Source organism: Dermacentor andersoni, chromosome 7 (genome assembly GCF_023375885.2).
Source record: "Dermacentor andersoni chromosome 7, qqDerAnde1_hic_scaffold, whole genome shotgun sequence".
Classification (NCBI taxonomy): domain Eukaryota; kingdom Metazoa; phylum Arthropoda; class Arachnida; order Ixodida; family Ixodidae; genus Dermacentor; species Dermacentor andersoni.
The window spans coordinates 86,017,475-86,036,517 of record NC_092820.1 but is presented as its reverse complement, the minus strand read 5'-3'; the positions used below and the strand labels follow the sequence as shown (position 1 = coordinate 86,036,517).

The 19,043-nt window shown below is 43.5% G+C and overlaps 1 protein-coding gene across 1 annotated transcript; it reads right to left on the bottom strand.

Moving 5' to 3' along the window:
• Positions 1-5,005: 5,005 nt before the first annotated feature.
• LOC126534154 (uncharacterized) lies at positions 5,006-12,668 on the bottom strand. The gene is made up of 4 exons (XM_050181393.3): positions 12,584-12,668; positions 10,684-10,780; positions 7,973-8,175; positions 5,006-5,625 (listed from the first exon to the last, which is right to left on the bottom strand). The coding sequence occupies exons 2-4, from the start codon at positions 10,754-10,756 to the stop codon at positions 5,266-5,268; spliced, it is 636 nt and encodes a 211-aa protein (XP_050037350.2). The 5' UTR covers positions 10,757-10,780; positions 12,584-12,668; the 3' UTR covers positions 5,006-5,265.
• Positions 12,669-19,043: the final 6,375 nt, after the last annotated feature.

The following is a 19,043-nucleotide window of genomic DNA, read 5'->3' as shown; positions in this document are numbered from 1 at the left end:
TTTCTTGTCAGACAATAACACATTTCACCTGCTACAAACAGCACCTTCGTAGCAGCTTTGGAAACAATAATGCCACAGAGTGCATGTGCTTCTCTCTATTTATACACAAATCAAGGTGGGGCGGGACGGTAGAACGCACCCTGTGTGTGGGCCCTCCACTTGGCAATCGACGGAGGAAGTGAGATAACGACCCACAAGCGGACAAGCATCTGTCGCAAGGAAGGTGTTCAGTACGACACCCGTCTTGGGAACGGAACTGTTGTCGCGTTTCAAAATATTGCGCAATGGATCGCGTGGGCACCTTACCGCTCTTCCACGCATTCTGTCTTTCGGAGGCACGTACACTTTTTTTTTTTTTTGCCTTCATTGCGGCGGGCCGAAGACGCAGGCGCCTGTGGCCTCTGGTGTTTACGCCATTTCCAATGGCGTAAGTTGTGATACTCTCTGAGAAGCTTTAGGTGTGGTATTTGTGCGGTAGTTACTAGAGTAGCTTCAGAAAATTGAGTGCACCGTACACAATGCATATTTCCCACTTCCTCTACTAGGTGTCACTTTTTGAAAGCAATTTGCGGGCTGTGAGTACTTCCTTTCGTACGCGATCTCTGGATTAAATACAGCCTCCTCCGTTTGCCATGAGAGTATCCAGGTCCTTCTAAACATGAAGCATACAATGCGTGACGTTTATTCATCGTTGAATGTATGTTTATATTATTACGTTTGTGAAATATGTTTATGATTATGTTATTATCTTATGTTGTGTTTATTCATCGTGTTGTCCTGGTGGGCACGTAAGCTCGATTTCTCATTATCTTGTTCTTTCTTTTTCAGCCATAAGCGCTTCGCAGTCTTTATTTTCCACCACCACGTACTGGGAAAAGCGAGATTCGTCAATAGAAACGAGTGAATCCCGTATATGAGTGCACCAACACTTCCCGTAAAAAATACTATTAAGATGGCGTGGGAGTATGGGCGAGTTGGCGATGCAAAATCGACATATCTCCGCAGCGCAAAAGACTAGGACAGAAGAAAGTACACACAACTCCTATGTTGTGTCCTTTCTTCTCTTCTCGTCTTTTGCGCTGTAAAGACATGTCGATACACCATATAAGCAGCCCTTGCTGCATTGAAACTAAATAAACAAATGTTCTTGTACATTCAGGGCATCAATGCCACTCGACGACTGACACCACTTGCGGCTTTTACTGCATACAGCTTAACTAAAAAAGAACATGTTTCCCATGGCGTCGCATATGACCTCAGATAAATAAGCGGTAACCGACATCATCCCAATTTTTTTTTTTTTGTACTGCCTCTATATTGCGTGATGGCAGCCGCATACGAGAGGAGATATTTCAGGGTACCGGCACAATCCGCAACGCAGACGTTTTCAGCGAGAGGAAAACAAACAGGCGTTCGTCACGCGCCATACTGCAGAAGGTGATCACGTGGCTGCTCCCATTTTGCCTGAGGAAGCACTAGACAAAAATAAGAGCTGACGTAAACGGCTATTACTCGAAAAAGGCAGCATGCTGTCGATAATTCCGATTCTCACGTTCGACAAGAACGTCTACAGATGCAGGTTAACCAACAGCTGGTCCATTGTGTCGAAGATTCCGTACGCCCGCAAGAAGTTTAGCTGTAAGGAAAACGAGACAGAGTTGCAAGGCAAAATCGCGAAAACGTTGGCTAACCGAATTCATCACAAAAGCAAGATTAATCCCGACGGTTCATTAACGACGGCGTGAAAGGTGGCCGGATCTTCGGTACGCAGTTCCTGCTTGCGCCTGGCTGCAGCATCGGCATGGCGTAGACGAGCTCGTACACGGTACTGCTCTCGGCGTCGCTGATGGAAAGCTGCCTGCTCCTAAGAAGGACGTATGACGCGTATGTTGTAAACGCAAAACTGCCGCACGACTGCCCACTCGAGGCACTTTGCGTGTATACGCGGGCTTCCTTCATGCTGAGAACAAAACTTCTATGTAGCACGTAATGAGCAACAGAGAGCTGTATTGGGAGTTTTTCATGTCACTGTACAATTTCTCATTGACACTTTTCATCTAATTATAATATTTGAGACGTTGAATATTATTAAGGCTAATTATCTAATTAGGAGGAATAAAACATCTAGCATCTCCAAGCGACCACAAACAAGATTGCCTTGGTTCCATCCAGCTACGTGGAATTCGCATATGTTTAAACGCGAGATAAACATAGCTGGGACACCCTGCATAATTACAGTATTATACGCACATCCTTCTCCAAGAAAACTGGTTAGAAAATGCCCTGCCCCCTACAGCCTAATCAGAAATGAAAACACCGTGCCATGCATTCGCAACCGCCTACTGTTAGAGCCGACATAGCATCATTGTATTTGCCATTGAAGAAGGCGACAGAGATAGTTCCTTCGCAGGGTCACGATGTCCGAGTCACTCTTTTCAGTCTTCTAAATATGAAAGCTAACCTATTGACAACATGTCGGAGGACGTGTTCTTGCCGTTCCGAAGAACTGGATGCTTCGCAGAATTAAGTAGACGAGTGGTTAGGCAGGGATCGAAACTCTGTTTGCGATTTCATAGGAGTCGTTTAATAAATTCACAATAACACACGCTAAATTGGCCGTACGGAGAGCATGGTATGGCTCTTAGACATTGATAAGATTCTGTCCGAACGTAATGAGGACGGAAATTAGGTACAAATACATTTCTATTTTGTGTAGCTCAATTTCGCTTCTTTCGTCTCTTTCTTTTTTATTCCTGGATTCGCAGGCGTGCTACATCTTCTAGCTCAGAAATTTCTTTCTTTCTTTCTTTCTTTCTTCCTTTCTTTCTTTCTTTCTTTCTTTCTTTCGTTCTTTCTTTCTTTCCTTAAAGACCCCACACGGGGGTATTACATAAGGGGTGGGAATACAACAATTCTTAAAACAATATTAGTTAGGGTGAGAGAATCGATGACACTTCTTCCGTGAATGCAGATGAACTGGTGATGGCAGCGATTGGGTGCGAAATTTGGTGCGAAATTGGGTGCGTCCTAAATTTATGCGGAGTTTAGACGCTCTACTGTATTGTCCGTGATACTTTTCTATCTAAAACAAATGGAATGTGGGTAAACTTCACCTTCGGCGGCATGTTAGAACAGGGCAAATGCTGTAAAATAAATCAGCAGTGTTTTCCGGCGTCATTTAGAGCACAGCTCTTACGCGCCCGTACCTACGGCGAACGTCCGCATCCTTTGTAAGCAACCGAACGAGTTCGCAGATGCTGTGGCAAAGATATACGTTTCGTTCAGCAATTTCTCTTGTTTGTAAGAAGGAATATTTACACATTGGTTTGATGATTTCTGCTTTATTATTTGTGAATAACAGATAAGCGAAATCAAGACCCTACAAAAATGACACATGGTCGAGTGCAATACCTTCACTTTGAAACTGCGCTAGAGAAACATGTACTAGAGAACAACACAAGGACGAGCGTTCGTCCTTGTGTTCTTTTCTCGTCCTTGTTCTTCTAGCATTGTTTCACCATGGAGGTATCGTACCAACTAGCTCGTGTCCAGACTGTATTTTGTTTTTCGAGTTCAACGTTTTCTTTTTTTGTGTTTCTGGTCTAATTGCGCAATTTGTTTTGACTGTTATAGGCCAACAGCTTGCCGAGCTCTTTCTTGTCCTTTGCAAATGCTTCTTTCTTTTTCTTACACAATTTCCACGTATACTCAAGCCATAGTTACTCGCCACAGTCAAGTCTACTGTTTGCGTGTGCTACAAATTACACCCTATTTACCGTTCACGTTAAAAAGAGTTATGTCAAGCTTTTATAACTGATCATAGAATGACACCCCTAATAAGCGATGTCGCCTCACAAATATCCTGCCTTCAAATATTTTCCAATGCTTCAAGTACAAGCTAATATAGAGGTAGGTACCGCACCATCCCACAGCTTTCTCTCGGCCTTCGCATCCACTAGCGCTAGGGAAGTTACACAGAGGGCATCGCAAGGGGGCAAGGCCCCGGCCAAGAGTTCCCTTATCTTTGTTTTCTTTTTCTTTTTCTTTTTTTTTTCAAGGCTACTTCCGATTCAGACGTGTGCGGCACTCTCTCGACGCGAATTCGAAGCCCGGGTGCGCGGAGCTACGTCAGTTACGGAGACGAATCACTGAACGCGCTTTTCTGATTTCCTCGCCGTCGAGATAGGCACCAGCCCACCCTACGACAAGAAGGCACGTCGCAGCACTCTGTAGCGGCCGCGCCTTTGAATCTACTGCAGCATGCCCGTGCAGTCTTGTAGGCCACGCTCAGTAGACGCTGCTACACTCAACGGACCTGTGTGAACCGGAAGCGGAAAGACTAAAAACTTATTTTTCATCTTTTTGAAATTGCCGATGTGTGAATTTTTTATTTATTTCCTTCTAACTTAGGAACAGTAGCATTACTAAGTATTGTTCTCGCGATCAGGAAGCTTGTGGCGTAGCTGGATGACCATGTTGCAAAGTTAGCAGCAAGCGAATTTTCAGTGTTATGACACGAGATTGTAAATTTCTTCTTTTCCCAGTAGAAATATATTTGGCTCAAAGTTTCAGAATAACCACATGTACAGATCGGCAGGGTTTCCTTATTGTGTTAAAAAAGTGTTTCAGAGTCCCTGTATTGCGGCACTTCGCGTGTGATAGGCGACATCTTTCATTGCCATCATTTTAACGTTCTTACAAAGGGTCTTTTGTCTCCGCGGGGTCTTCTGTTCAACGTGCCGCTTTGTTTCCTCTAGGTCGGTCTTCAGTGGTAGGAGTCATTATTGTATCAACCAAATGAATGCTTCAGCTTGCTGAAATGCTAGAATGCACAACTAGTGCGGTATATATCTCTGTTGAGAGAGCGAGAGAGAGTGAAGCTCTTCGGTGGAAGGCAGATATTTTTTCATGCCTTCGTTTACCATTGACATGGTGTTCTGCATAGGCGAGTGTTGGAAATAAACTATTACGTAGAAAAGTAAGATTAAAAAAAAGAAACAAATAGTGCGATACACACGATGATATTTATACATCCGACGATGGGTAGAGATTCAGGATTTTCTCTTCCTTGAAATGAACCTTCACTCCATGAAATGACTTTGTTGAGTGTCCTGTGATCCAGTGGAGTGGACGTGTGCCCCTCCTAGGCTTCCGGCTCAAGTTTTATAGCAAGGCGAACTTGTGAGGGAGAAATCTCAGAAACCGCGATCTAACCGCCTAAATGTTCCTCAACAGCTTTATTTCGCTAAGGATGTCCGTGTTTTTTCACGGTTCTTTGAGGGCACGCACAAGCCTCGGTACAAAGACCTCTTCCCAGGAATCTTTGATAGCAGCGAGCGCAAGATGTCGCAGAAATCCTGCCAAGGGCTTCGTCCTATCTCCGCTGGGGTCGTCGATGTGCAGAGTGATTCGGGCTGCACGCAGCGAAGTGGTCACCGGTTCTTCTTGCTCATCGAGAATTTCCCTAGCCGTAACGCTGCCCTCAGTGGCAATCCCCTGCACAAACTTCAGGTGAGTCTTCACCCGCACACCGTAAGCTGCGAGGTCGAGGGAGCCGTTGCCACCAGCCGTCCAGTGGAACGAGCACAAGATGGGCTCTTCGGAAGCCAGGTCAAAGTTGATGACCTGCGTGAAATCAGGAGCGAGCGCATTGAGAAAAAATAAAGGGTACCTTTTGGCGAAGTTTCAGGGCCTCCCAAGAGAAACGTTTTCACCAGTTCAGAGTAGAGTCAGTCAAAGCTAACACACAAGAGGTTTTAATTTGCGTATGCTTTGGTGTATACGAAACGTCAACCAACATACACAGAGAGAAAGGACGACAAATGGTACCTGATTGGTTTTCTCACTGGTATTTACGTAAAGCCGTGGATGATGAATGCGCAGGAGAAGAATATTAGGAAAAGGCGTGGGTGAATGCGTTTTATTCACACAAACATAGCAGCACAGCACACATTCGTGCAGTCCGCTAAATGAGGAAATAGAAAGCAAAAGGGAATTATCAGCATTGGAAAGCACTTCGTGAAGGGTTTGTCCTGAGAGAATTTTGCTGAGAATTTCAGTATTTTACTCTATGCTTCGTTACAAGGTTAGGTCAAGCTCCTTGCATCAGGCATTACTATAAGCGATCGGAGAACTGTTACTTGTTTTAATATTTCAGCTAGAAATCTCGTTCTTGTTTGCAGTGCATCATTTCTTAGTCTTGTTAAGATTATTGCACTTTAGATTTGTCAGCTTTATAGTAAACTGCTAAGCGCTCTAAAACAAGCCAAGTATTGAAATTCGGAGAACTCAACCTGAACCAGGCATTGAAATCTTTTTGATACTTCAATGAATTGATTATATTTTCGGCCAACCTTAGGTATTACTGCTCATTAAACTCAACGCATAGTTTTGCGTTATCAATGCACTCACTTCCATTTCTTGCAACTTCGAGTTTTAGGTGTGCTTGTACCCGAACTCTTGAAACTTTAAACTATGAGGCAGGAGTGGTAAACTGAAGCTACAAGACAGAAAAACTTATGATGACTACGAGTTTAAAGTGAGCATGTAGAAAGCAAAAGGTGACACTATGAGAAACACTTGTGCGCCGAAAAAGCTGACTTCGGCAGAGTGATCATTTGTCTTGACCGCAAGTGCGAACCTTTACACACACTGCAATGTGTCACCAGACGTTTCAAGATTTACTTTTGTGGCTACGTTGCACACGTGAAAAACACGTGTTACCTAAACTAGCTCTCTGAAGTACCTTTTGTTTTTTCGAAGCATTATACGAGTTTACAAATTAATACTAGGCGTACTGCTTCGAGCATACCTAGGTTGAAGCCGACACGCTGAAGCCGAATAACACCTTATTCGGCACGTGTCCTATTCAATTACTTTCACTGCTAGCATTCTTTTAAACACATTTACCAACTGCGCACCAGCAATCAGCTCCCATTCCATGATATCCCTCTTATGCTTTGTACTTATCCACCTGCCATTGAATATTTGCACTGTTTGCCCTAATCTCCAGGCCTATTTTCTCTTTCGACGATCACACACGTCTTTGGCTTTATTTTGATGAATTGGGTGTAACCACTTGTATTCTAAAATAAAGTTTGTCTATCTCTGCAGCACCTCACCAAATTTATTTCGTGCTGCAAATTGGCAAACACTGGTGTAACACCGTGCTACACCCTCAGTACTGTGGAGACAGCATGTGACCTATAAACTTTCCCACTGACATTTGCATTGCAATCTAGCTGGGACTTTGCAAAGAAGCTTTCTCCTTTTATCACTACAATTCCTGCGGCTAACTACATTCGCGAATGACAATACTCTATTCTGAAGGAGAAGGCGAAAATCTGCAGCGTTCAGGAATTCCTCTTCATTTAAATTCAGTTACTGGAATAGCAGCAGCTTGTTCCAGGGTACACCGCCATCTTCTCAGTAACTTATTCGCAGTTTAGACAGCACCATTCTCTTAAGCGCAGCACAGTATTTGCAAATCCTGATTCCGAAGTACATCAATCAGCGCCACCAGTTTCAGGGTTTGCGTGGAAAGTGAAGTCCTCTAGAAATCAAGAAGCAGCAAAGATGCCTGGCAGGTAAGCAGACTATGCACTATGCAAGCGTACCAAACGCTATGCAGTGCAATATCAAACTCAAAAGTAGGCGTTTTTGCTGTATGCATGCGTTCGCCTGTCTAAAGAATCACGCGCGATCAACAATATAGGGATGATGGTGTCGTATGTCCGCAGTTGTATTTGCTTGACCGTAAAGGCTATGTGAAACGGGTTACACCATGGCAGTAAAGCAGTGATTGGTTGCTAAGGCACTGCACGACCTTGTCTTTGGTAAGTCTGATTGTGCCAGGAGTAGATTATGACCCATTTCAAACAACACGCGTTTTAGTTTATGGAAACTGACTAATAGTGCAAAGAAAGACCATCTGGCAAGAAGTGCAAAAAAAAACAACACCAAGTTTCTTTACCTGACTTCCATTCCCGCAGTAGGTCTGGAGAGGTCCCCGACGACGCAGCTGATTCAATCCGGTAACTTTGTATCCTTCGAATCCCAAGGGAGATTGGTGCGAGGCCCCTGCCTGTATTTCAGACGTATGCTCTTGCGGGATATCGAGCAACGCTGTTTCGATGAGCTGCTCCAGGCGACTATCGTTGTCGGCCCCGCACCATTCTGGGGGTGATATCAGAGAACCCTCATGGCATATCATTTCGTTAGTCTGCTCTTCCGAAGCACATGAGCGCACAAAAATAGTGTTGACCTAGGCGTGGCGATACTTCCCTGGCTGAAAATCGTGCTACAGCTGACGTGGTGCGGTATAAATGGACAGCAAATAATATGACGGCGCTACGCCCGTGGAATATTAGCTAGCAAAAACACGTGAAACAATATTCCTTTGTGCGCTAAAATATTGCCAGAATTTCTAGACTGAAGGTATGCTCGTATAAAAAAATTCGGCTAAAGAGTCAATAAATTGCACCGAAAAATATATTTTAATAAAAGTGGCAGTGAGCAAACATAAAGCGAGGGAGGTGCTTCCCTTCTTGTAATGCAGAGCGAGAAAATAGGGCGATACCGCGTATTGTGCAGCGATAACAATCGTAGCGTATGCTATGAAACAATGCGAACATATGATATATATATATATATATATATATATATATATATATATATATATATATATATATATATATATATATATGTGTGTGTGTGTGTGCGTGTGTGTGTGTGTGTGTGTGTGTTACAGATTCCAGTGACCAAGTTACGCCTAACCATGTGAAGCTATAAACCTTTCTCGACAAAGCACTTAAATATGTACAATGTTTTCTTTCTCAGAACAAAGCGAATAAGATTAGATTCAGCATGAATAGCCTAATGATGTTGGTACTCTTACTAATAATTACCGGAAATATTGCAACAGAACGCTAAGCAGAGAAGACAACCACAGGCGTTAAGTGACGCGTTTACATCGGTAGTCAATGGCGTATTTCTTTGTAGGTTATCTTCCAGAATTCGGCAAGACGAGCGCTGAGCAATAAGGTCTACTTCCTAGCTTCCAAGGATCTAAATCTTTTTGTTTAGGTTGCTGCTATCATTATACACTTCTGCGAATTCGTAACTGCTTTGAACTTATTAAAAAGTCAGGCATACCTCAATATACCCGTGCAGTGTGTTTATTATCGCCATTGATATTTTCTTTAGCATGGTATGGCTGGTTAGTCAGGTTGATGTGGAACTACGGCCTAATTGAAATTTCCTATAGGATTGTGATTTTGCAATCACTCAGCCAAATATATCCCGCCAAGAGCGGCCCACTATACACTTAGCCTAAGCGGTACTTATAGTTGCTGCAAACGACACTTATCACAATGCAGGAACTATTTCCTTGTCCTTACAATAAAAGCGTTATAGGGAATGTGATGAATCTACTTAAATTGAAGACTACGCTACGAGCTATGAAAAGAAGAATGATGGGTGTAACGTTAAGGGATAAGAAAAGAGGAGATTGGGCGAGGGAAAAAACGCGAGGTAATGACATCTTTGAAATCAAGAAAAAAATGGGCATGGGCAAGACATGTAATGAGGAGGGAAGATAACCGATGGTAATTAAGGGTTACGGACTGGATTCCAAGGGAAGGGAAGCGTAGTAGGAGGCTGCAGAAAGTTAGTTGGGTGGATGAGATTAAGAAGTTTGCAGGGACGACATGGCCACAATTAGTGCATGACCGGGGTGGATGGACAAGTATGGGAGAGGCCTTTGCCCTGCAGTGGGCGTAACCAGGCTGATGATGATGAATCTGGCAAACGCTTCTCAAGCGAATCTGCATTGACAGGGTAAATGAGCTGATCGAGTGAAGGCAATGAGGACTGCAGTCCAGGAGCAAGGGCCGTCTCGTCCTTGATGGGGCAAGACCGTCTCGACGTGATTTCCTTTTTCAGTATTGTACCAGAAGTGTATTCTCGTATTCAAATGATAGTCCTAAATGTAGCACATCAGCAAAATGTTTACATCAAGGATATACTAGATTTGCAGTATTGTGCTTTGTTAGCCAAAGTGGAAGCAACCGCAAGAAACTATTCATGATATGATTCAATTCGTACTCTCTTTTTTGTGGAAGTTCAATTTGTGAGGCCTCAAATTCTGTGCTAGAGCCATTTAAAGTGCGCTCTGCCTTGAACATGTGTACCCGCTTCCCTATGATCCTAAACTTAGATGCATTCGTAGTGGCATTAAAGCCCATAATAATTTCTCAAATGTGCCGCTAAAGAGAAAAAAAAAACGTCGCAGGCAAAGGTCTGAGCAGTTTACGCTCACTGACACCACTGTCTGTAAAATGTGCTTACCCTCAACTTCCGAGTCTTTACCAGAAATAACTGCACTTGTATCATATTGCCCAAGGGCATCAACGATCTAGTAAAGTAAATTTTATACATTCGCACACAAAACTGAGTATAACTTCAGATATAAAATCTCCACATGTATAAAAATTTCGCTGGGTAGACATCAGCATTTTATGGCAACATATGAAAATTTTTCTGCCTGACAGGAAATAAAAAAGATGCTATGGCGCACTCATCATCACAAATTGTGATTGTGTAATGCACGCGCGCTATAAAGCCACATTGATAGACTACAAATGGTATATCTTAATTTCTGCGATTGTGTAAAGAAAAGAATACCTGAAAAACTGCTGACGATCCCAGCGAACATGAGAAGGAGTGCCAATGCCCGTATAGCATTATTCCACGTCATTTTGGTTGAGTGATCTCGGTCTATCTGGTGAAAATCAGGAATGTGGACAAGAGAAGTTATTCATTACGTAAAGTGAAACATACGCTTTGAGGCAGAAATATTCTTAATACACGATTACACAATTTCAAGAGGGCTAATACAATAGCTCAAGTTTGCTAGATAATTTATCGTCAGGGTGTGTGACCAGATAGGCAGACATATTTACTATGGCTCTGAAGAGCGTAGTACCCGAGTGAGATGCATACAAAGGACTACGCTGAGTGATTCTCAGTCTCGTACTACTTTGTCTTAAAGCTAGTTATATGCCTGAAATATGAAACACGCATCAAATAGCCAAACTTACTTGTCCTATTTTGATCCAGAAGAGAAAATCCACAATGCTTATGAGCCTATTTGGACAATATTGGGTTGTGGCCGATTTAACCTGCTCAATTTATTATCGCTTTAAATATTGTCGTCTAACCATTTTATCATTACGAATGCGTTGTCACCCAATGGATGGAAAAAGGGAACAGATTTGTTCTTCACTACCGTAGCTTTCGTTAAAAGATTCTCCGACGCACTTCTTTCACAACTTGATTACGCAAGTTTCAGTACAGTGAAAAGAGATCAATGGGAAAATCCCCGACATTTACTTGAGATCGGAGATTACAAGCTTTTAAGTTGACATTAAAAACTTCGTTCAGCTTATTTCTGCACTCAACTTAAGCTCAACTGATTTGCAGTTGACTACAACAGTTATATTTCGGATATATTTGCTTATAAAAGACAGGCAAGCACAATTTTAAAGGTAGTGTAAATAGGAGGTATAAAAATGTCCAGTATCACGCCAAAACCGCTAGACCAGAGAGCATCACGCGCTAGCATGGCGGGCTGGCAGGGTGCTGGTGTAACAGTTCAGGTGCAACGAAGAGAGTGTCCTGAGCCTGTGCTTTCGCCGAACAAAAACGTGATCGCTTGCCGCGCACTAGTGCGCATGCGCTGCGACAACAGCTCATGGCGGCTTTGATGTGAGCGACGTTCATCACTGCGATCCGTACAAGGCGCAAATATTTGGCGATTCTGGCGTGGCTGGTTTGACGTATCCGACTCGACGTCTCGCTGAAATGCGAGCACGACAGACGTGTGGTTGTCCACACGTTTTAACGATATAACAAGTGTCTCGTGCAGACCCGATGGGCATTGTCGTAATTGCGAGTGAAACATGAAACGTAATGTTACGGTTTGAGTGAATAATATATAAGAAAAAAAGACCGAATAGAGATATGTAATCAACATTCGATCATCGAAGCACTTGAACAAGATACACGTCGACCTTGACTTGTCTATCATCAGCGTTGGCGGGTATTGTCCTGTCCTTTTCTATGGACAATAGGGAGGCCTCGTAAACTTTTCTTACAACCTATATTTACAATTTACTCAAAGAATCAGCATGTCTTTCTGATCTGACATGGAAAAGTAGACTCAAAAATACTAATCGGAAGACACCCTTCATCTTCGGATACATATTTACCTATGCACCGAGGCCGTATCGAATTTATTTATTCTCCATGTCACTTCTTAAAAATTCGCCTGTTCTATGTTTTTTTTTATACTGAAAGCGGCACTTGAGTGATTATGTTGCCGCACTGCACATGACTTGTACAAGTTGGTGCAACGCGGCTATTCTAATATTGTCAAAATGTTACAACAGTTTGCGTGTACATATATATATATATATATATATATATATATATATATATATGAGGCTAATATATGATGTGCGCATTTGCTAACGCCGGTATTGTATGTAGGATAAATACAAAAATATTAAGAATGCATCCTTACCTTTGTCTTTGTCACTTCGAACCACTGCTGCGGATTGTCGACTGAGCGTCTGTGTATGTGCGATTTAAGTGAAGTGTTGCCGGGAGTGGGAATTTCTTGAAAGCAAGAAGGCCTTGGTTTCATATATCGGCGTCAGTGCACAAGACTAGTTCTTGGCTGCCCAATCAACTTTTGAAATGCGACACTATGTGATATCTTGTCAAGACGTCTGCAGCAAGAATACGCTTTTGACCTTCGTGACGGGGATGGAAGGCAAAGAGGCGGGCCTTGGCAACGAGCTAGCTTCATTCAGACGCCTATTTAGTCCACTTATACATTGATGGCGGCAACTCTTGCAATGCGTACCCGTTTCTGTTGGCGTTGCCCACAATAACAAGAATAACTGACTTTGAGGTTACAGAAAATTGATTGTCTTACGCGCCACGAAATCATCGGTGCTTGTACGAAGCAGCGAAGCAAGCGAAGGAGAAAGGTGTCTTGGCTGCCTGCCTATCACTAAATTTCGCCCGCACATTTAGTTAACACCATCGGTGACAACAACGCAGAAATCTGAGGATAAAAATCGTTAAGCGTCCTTCATGTCTTTTAAACTAACACTTTAAACACAAAGACTGGCAGGCATAAGCCCGAACTTGCGCTCCTAGAATGTTTGCTATTAATGCACAACCAAAACGTACAAGGAACCAACGCGGCTTGCTTTTCAAGAATATGTAAGCATGCAATGGGAGGTGGTTATTTCGTGCACTCTGCTTCCGGCGAGAAGAAAAGGAGGGGGCGTTGTACTCTCGCCGCGCGCGCTCTCGCGGGCTCAATCTTGAAAGTGATCTCGTTTGGGGGCACAATGTAGGTGGGCCGACGGCTCGTAGCTTAGCTTGCGATGTGTTTTCGCCGCTCAGTTTGCGTTGAAGCGATAGAAAGCACGAAGGTCCCTTCGCTCGCAACTGCTGCCGCGATTCCTCCCACTAGCGTTCTGAAAGCAAGTGGCCGCGCTCATCGAGTGTGAAGGGTTCATGTTTTCTGTGCGCGCTAACACCATGCTATAGGTAATTTGGGAAGTAAGCGAATGCTTAGAACGGTGCGTTCTACCCCCGCGGATGCTGCATGTGCGGTGGCATTGCGAGCCCTGTCTTGAATACGATCTGCAGTGTGGACAGTGTAGGCGTCTAGGCGCAGCGCCATACAATGGCGTCGTGTGCGCTATAGGATCCTTACGCTTGCGCGTAACCGGTGTTCCCGAAGCGAAACGTTGCTGTAACTTTTTTTTCTTTGCTGTTCAAGTGGTTTGTGAGAAAATAATAATGTACCATCAGACGGATTTTTAAGCAGTGCAATGGTTTTAAGGTAAAGAAATTATTTGAAATACCAGTGCTTTTCACGAAGAGTAGAATCACTTTTCATTTGTTTTCTGAGCTTCGCATATGCAATACGCATTTTTGTGTTTATGGCGGGATCTAGTTTTTGTGCAGCACTGGCGAGTTATTTCTGTTTGTCAAGTTCAAATACTTCACGTAGCATCGCATATAGATGCAATAAGGCTTTGAACATGGATGCCTAAAGCACTTAAAAGGATTTTAGGTCTGGTATGGCTAGACCGCGGAAATAAATTGCAAGAGTCCTATCTCAGAAACTGCGTTCGTCGAAAGAGCGAACAACGAACAAACGAATTACAGTTTCAATAAATGGTTTCCACAGCCACGTAAGGAGACGCACAGGTACATCATTTGCGCCATCCAATTAGTCCTAAGATGTCAAAATGATGCAGCTGCTGTTCATGGGAGTCATGCAAATCAGAGCATGGCTATATGCGTCGTGTAGTGTCGCATGTCCTGTCACGTCTCATATATTCTTTGTTGTGAACATATATGTACTTCTATTATGAGCTATAACCGCATCCTAGCATTTGACCCTATCGTATTTCATGAGAACTGCAGTACCGAGGAGAGTAAAAGTCATTCTCATAAGGATGTGGTCTACGTAGTAATGTTTCTCTGTGTAAAAAGAAAAGAAGCACCGAACATAAATTGTTCACCAAAATAGAGAACTGTGAAATGAAAATCAGAATAAAACAGAAAAGGCATGAGCTAAAATGTTTATTTTCTGTCTGTACTATTTTTCAAGTATATGTTTTTACAATTAATTATTGCGAACACTGTTTATAAGCATATATTCCACAACACAAAGTGGCCTTTTAAGCACCACATAAATATTTAAAATAAGGGCATGCAAGACTGATATACCTGCGAAGGCTGGGGAAATGATCTGTAGTTATTGACACAAGGCCCTACAGATAGTTCTTCGCGTCTTCTGCGCCGTAAAGACAAAATCTGAATCCGGACAATTTTCACAAAACTACTACCAGGTAGACAGACCAGAAAGGCACTGCGCAAAATACAAGGAGGCTGGAATGGCAGAATCCAGCAATTAGGACGCAAGAAATCATCTGTAATCCGAAATTACAACGTGTAGTCAGGGATGCTACGTCTTCGTTCAACGCTGTACAGTATTACTCTATGTATTGCCCTGCATGTTGTTCACATAAACAAAACGAGTGCCTCAGTTTCAAGTAGTTTTTTTTTCTTGCTCATAGTTTAAACATGCCTATATAAACTCTCTAGTTCAGCTTTATTTTAAAATGAAGGCAGTTAATCTATGAGCCATGCTTGCACAACATACGCAAGGGCATTGGGCATTTCCAACAGCACATGTAATGTTGGAATAAAGTCTTCTTGTATTACTGTCATGTCTTTTTGTTGCTCATTGCCCATTTAACGCGTTAGCATCTTTTGTGTAGTTAACACACTTTCAGGGGGCCAACTATTTCTTTGTATTGATGTTTGTGGCTAATAATCTATGTGTGCTTGCACCTAACCGTTTTCCTGCCTACATGGGTCATGGGTCCTCCGTGGCCGAATGGGAATGGGCAGTATCATGCTGCTGTGCTGAGGTAACAGTGCTTGAAACCAACCTGCGGACCAACTTGGGTAACTGAGTATGTGCAATGTGTGCATAGGTGCCGCTCTTCAATGAACCTCTTTCACGTAGGCATTGTGTCAATGCAGAAGTGTGACTTGCGTAGCTACTGCTGTTCGAAGAAACTCTTTGAGGCCGACTTAGAGCACTCGCTATGCGCCACGCGGTATGTGCTGGTCTTCACTGAACCCCTTTGATGGAAGCTTAGGTCTAGGCATGTGCCAGTAGGAATGCGCCGCCGTTTAATCACCAAAAAGATCCCTTGAGTTTATTCGATGCTGAAAGGAATTAAACTTATGTCACATGGTTACAAAGACAGCAACCCGACGCATCAACATGCTCAGCGACTAATGCACTAGGTACTTGCCGCTTTTCAATGAACGCCTTTCAAAGCTAGGATTTAGTGAGCTGCGTCTTGAATGCATTGGGTGTGTGCTGCACTCTCGCCAACTTGGCTCACTGAGCAAGCGCAACTGATCGTGCGGCAAGAGAGGGCACAGCTTTGAGCGTTCGCAGGCGCCACCGCACCACGCTTCTTGTCTCAGAGTCCTCGCATGAACTTCTCAGCAGTAACGCTAGATGGCGCAGCGTGTCCTGAAAGAAGCGCGAGAGAGAAGGCCGGTTGCCGTATGACGCGTTTTTCAGCGTTCGCATGTAGTGACATGCCATTAATTTTTGAGAGCACATGTAGGCTTCGCGGCGGCGACGCTAGATGGCGTCGTGTGTTCTTACGTAAGCACGAATGGAGAATTCCTCTGCAGTACAGGCCTCATACATAACTCGTTGCGTCGATGGCAACACGTTGCGTAACTTTTTTGTTTGAATAGTACACGTAGTAGCGTCGAGTCATCGTGAGGTGGATTTTGCCGAGCACTTTTTTCGGATACTACTGTCACGTTGTCATTCCTAGATCTTGACCTGCATGCCAATGCTCCAGTTTTTGTTGAAAAATTCAGATGTGTCCACAGTGAATCACTCTTAGTCCTAGTGCTTACACATCCTCGATCTCGTCTTTTATGGAGATGTAGGCAAAAGTTTTTGTATTAAAATTGACGCGCTTGCTCTTGTACTGTAACACGAATAATAAAATTTGTCTGCAAAAGATTATCTAAGCGCATGTACTATATGTAAAATAAAGATAAGTACGGAAAAATATAGAATGCGCTTCTACTTCCATGGGTGCAGATTGCTTACAGGTGGAATAACTGATCTATTTTATTGTTTAGTAAATACGTTTCCGTAATTTTTTTCTTTTTGACGCGCTTGTGATGAGAAAATATGTGCACTTTCATTCACCTTGACTGGCAACACCTATGCTACTAATGTATATTTTTGAAAGAAAAATATGCCTATATAGAAATTGCGGTCCTGTCGCGATGTGTGGCAAATCATTACTAGAGCACGCTGTCTTGCCTAGCTCAAGAGTAATTAAACTGCCAGTAGATTCAAGAAAAACATTCGTCATAGGTTGCATCATTCAGTGACAAATTAGAATGCTACCTATGACCCGTGTTGCGTCCAAAAAATTCGTTACTGCATCCTTCTGCGCTGCTCTGCAGTTAGTTAATAATGCAGCTGTATATATTTACAGCGCTCCTACAGCGCTTTTACAACGCCCTTTCACGTGGTGCAAAGAAAGAACAGTTCTTCCGACTAATATTCTATATTCTCGAACTACTTCCTCCTCTACCTCAATTCTGACCTCTCTCAGTACAACATCGCAGCATTCACCTCATAGAACAAAAAGAACAACGTGCACATTGCAAATGCCTCATTCTCACACTCCATGTGAAAGATTTTTGAAAATGGAAGAGGTACGGTAACAGGCTTTAATGCAGAATCTTTCCGAAAACATCATACATCGTGCTCCATGCCTCCATGGTCATGCCGTTCATGCTGCATTGGCACCTCAGTCGAGCAGTCTTGCTTTTGTTTTGCATAAAGAAGGGACTGTGCCTCCATCGATTTGAAACACAGCCACACGAACATCTTTACTCGTGCCCGGAGTGTGGCGCTGAAAGCTTGCGGAACAGAAATCAATACACAAGGTGTGAATATACGTGCAGAGTTATGGAAAACAGGTTGTATAGTGCAAATACAGTAGCCGTAGATTGAAAACGTGCGCATTCGGAAACATACAAAAGCAGATATAACCAGCAGCGCACACGCATGGAATCAGGCAATACCGGCAGTTGAGGGGCAGCGGTTCCACAAGAGTACAAGGTGTTTCTTTTTTTTCACAGAAAGCTTAAAATTATTAGGTGTGCGGAACCTAACCTTCTGAGCTAACCTTCTGAGCTGCCAAGCTGAGAAATCTGATGCGGCACTCAGGCAACTCCACTGTCTTGTACTGAACCACTTAGGTAGAATACAAAATTAAACGCGCGATGGAATTTCTTCACAGCCTAAAGTGAAATTCTGTCAGGCTATCCATGTTCGTCAAACTCTGTATATGTTACACCGAAGCCTTAGTCTAGCACGTTTGCTTACGTGCTGCATAAAGCATGGACCATGGTTCTGTAGTGTCACACATATTTTCAATACCCGGAGACCAAACCAATTCAGAGGTAGCACAATTACACGCAGAGTTATAGAATACAGGTTAAAAGCACTAGTAACGCAGTCGTGCACTGGAAAGGGGCGCATTTATGACTATACGAAATCTCGCACATCACCACAACGTGCACACGCCTGTGAACTGGAAATGTATAATTAACTGTGGATTACCACCCAGCTGTTCAGAGAAAGCACGCGACGACACGAGGCACCTGAGGCAGCACTCGGCTAAAAGAAGTATATCATAGATAAGCAGATATATCGACCCAAAGTATCGCGAGCTAGGTCAGTCATGCAAACGTATAAACCGAGTAAACCTCATCTACGTTCAAAATGCACGCCCAAAAAGAGGTCTACAAGCGAGCCCACTTTGCAGAGCAACGCAAAGGCTCGATTTGACAAGCAGTAAGCAAACGAAGACCTTGCGGGTCGTAAATGCGGCTCTGAAACAAAGGGCACTTAACCAAGTCCTCAATTCTGCCGTGGGCACCCGGACAGTGTTACAACAGTCGCAACGGATTGCGTTCTCTGCTGAGTCCTCCGACGAACAGACAGCGATGTACAGTCGCGATCAATTTGAAGGTAATCGCGCGAGCGGCGACCGAAACTAGGAGCAGCGCCACGTTACGTCATCACCGTCAGTCAAGAGGGAAACATCAGATAGCTTTCCTCTCTCTCTTTTGCTGTTCGCTGAGCAACTGTCACTCCCGTCTGGCAACTCGCAGCTTTTCGTCACCCTTCACGAGATAGCCTGCGAATTCATTTCGACTGCGTTATCAGCTATTTCACAGAAGCGTCATTGTTAGCCAATCTATGCATGAAGTAGGAACGCACACACATCATTACCATGAAAGGGTAACAAGCACAAAAAAGCGGCGAGTTAATTTTGGGGGTGACGGTTGCAGCCTGGACGAGCGTAAAAGGGGAAGAAGGC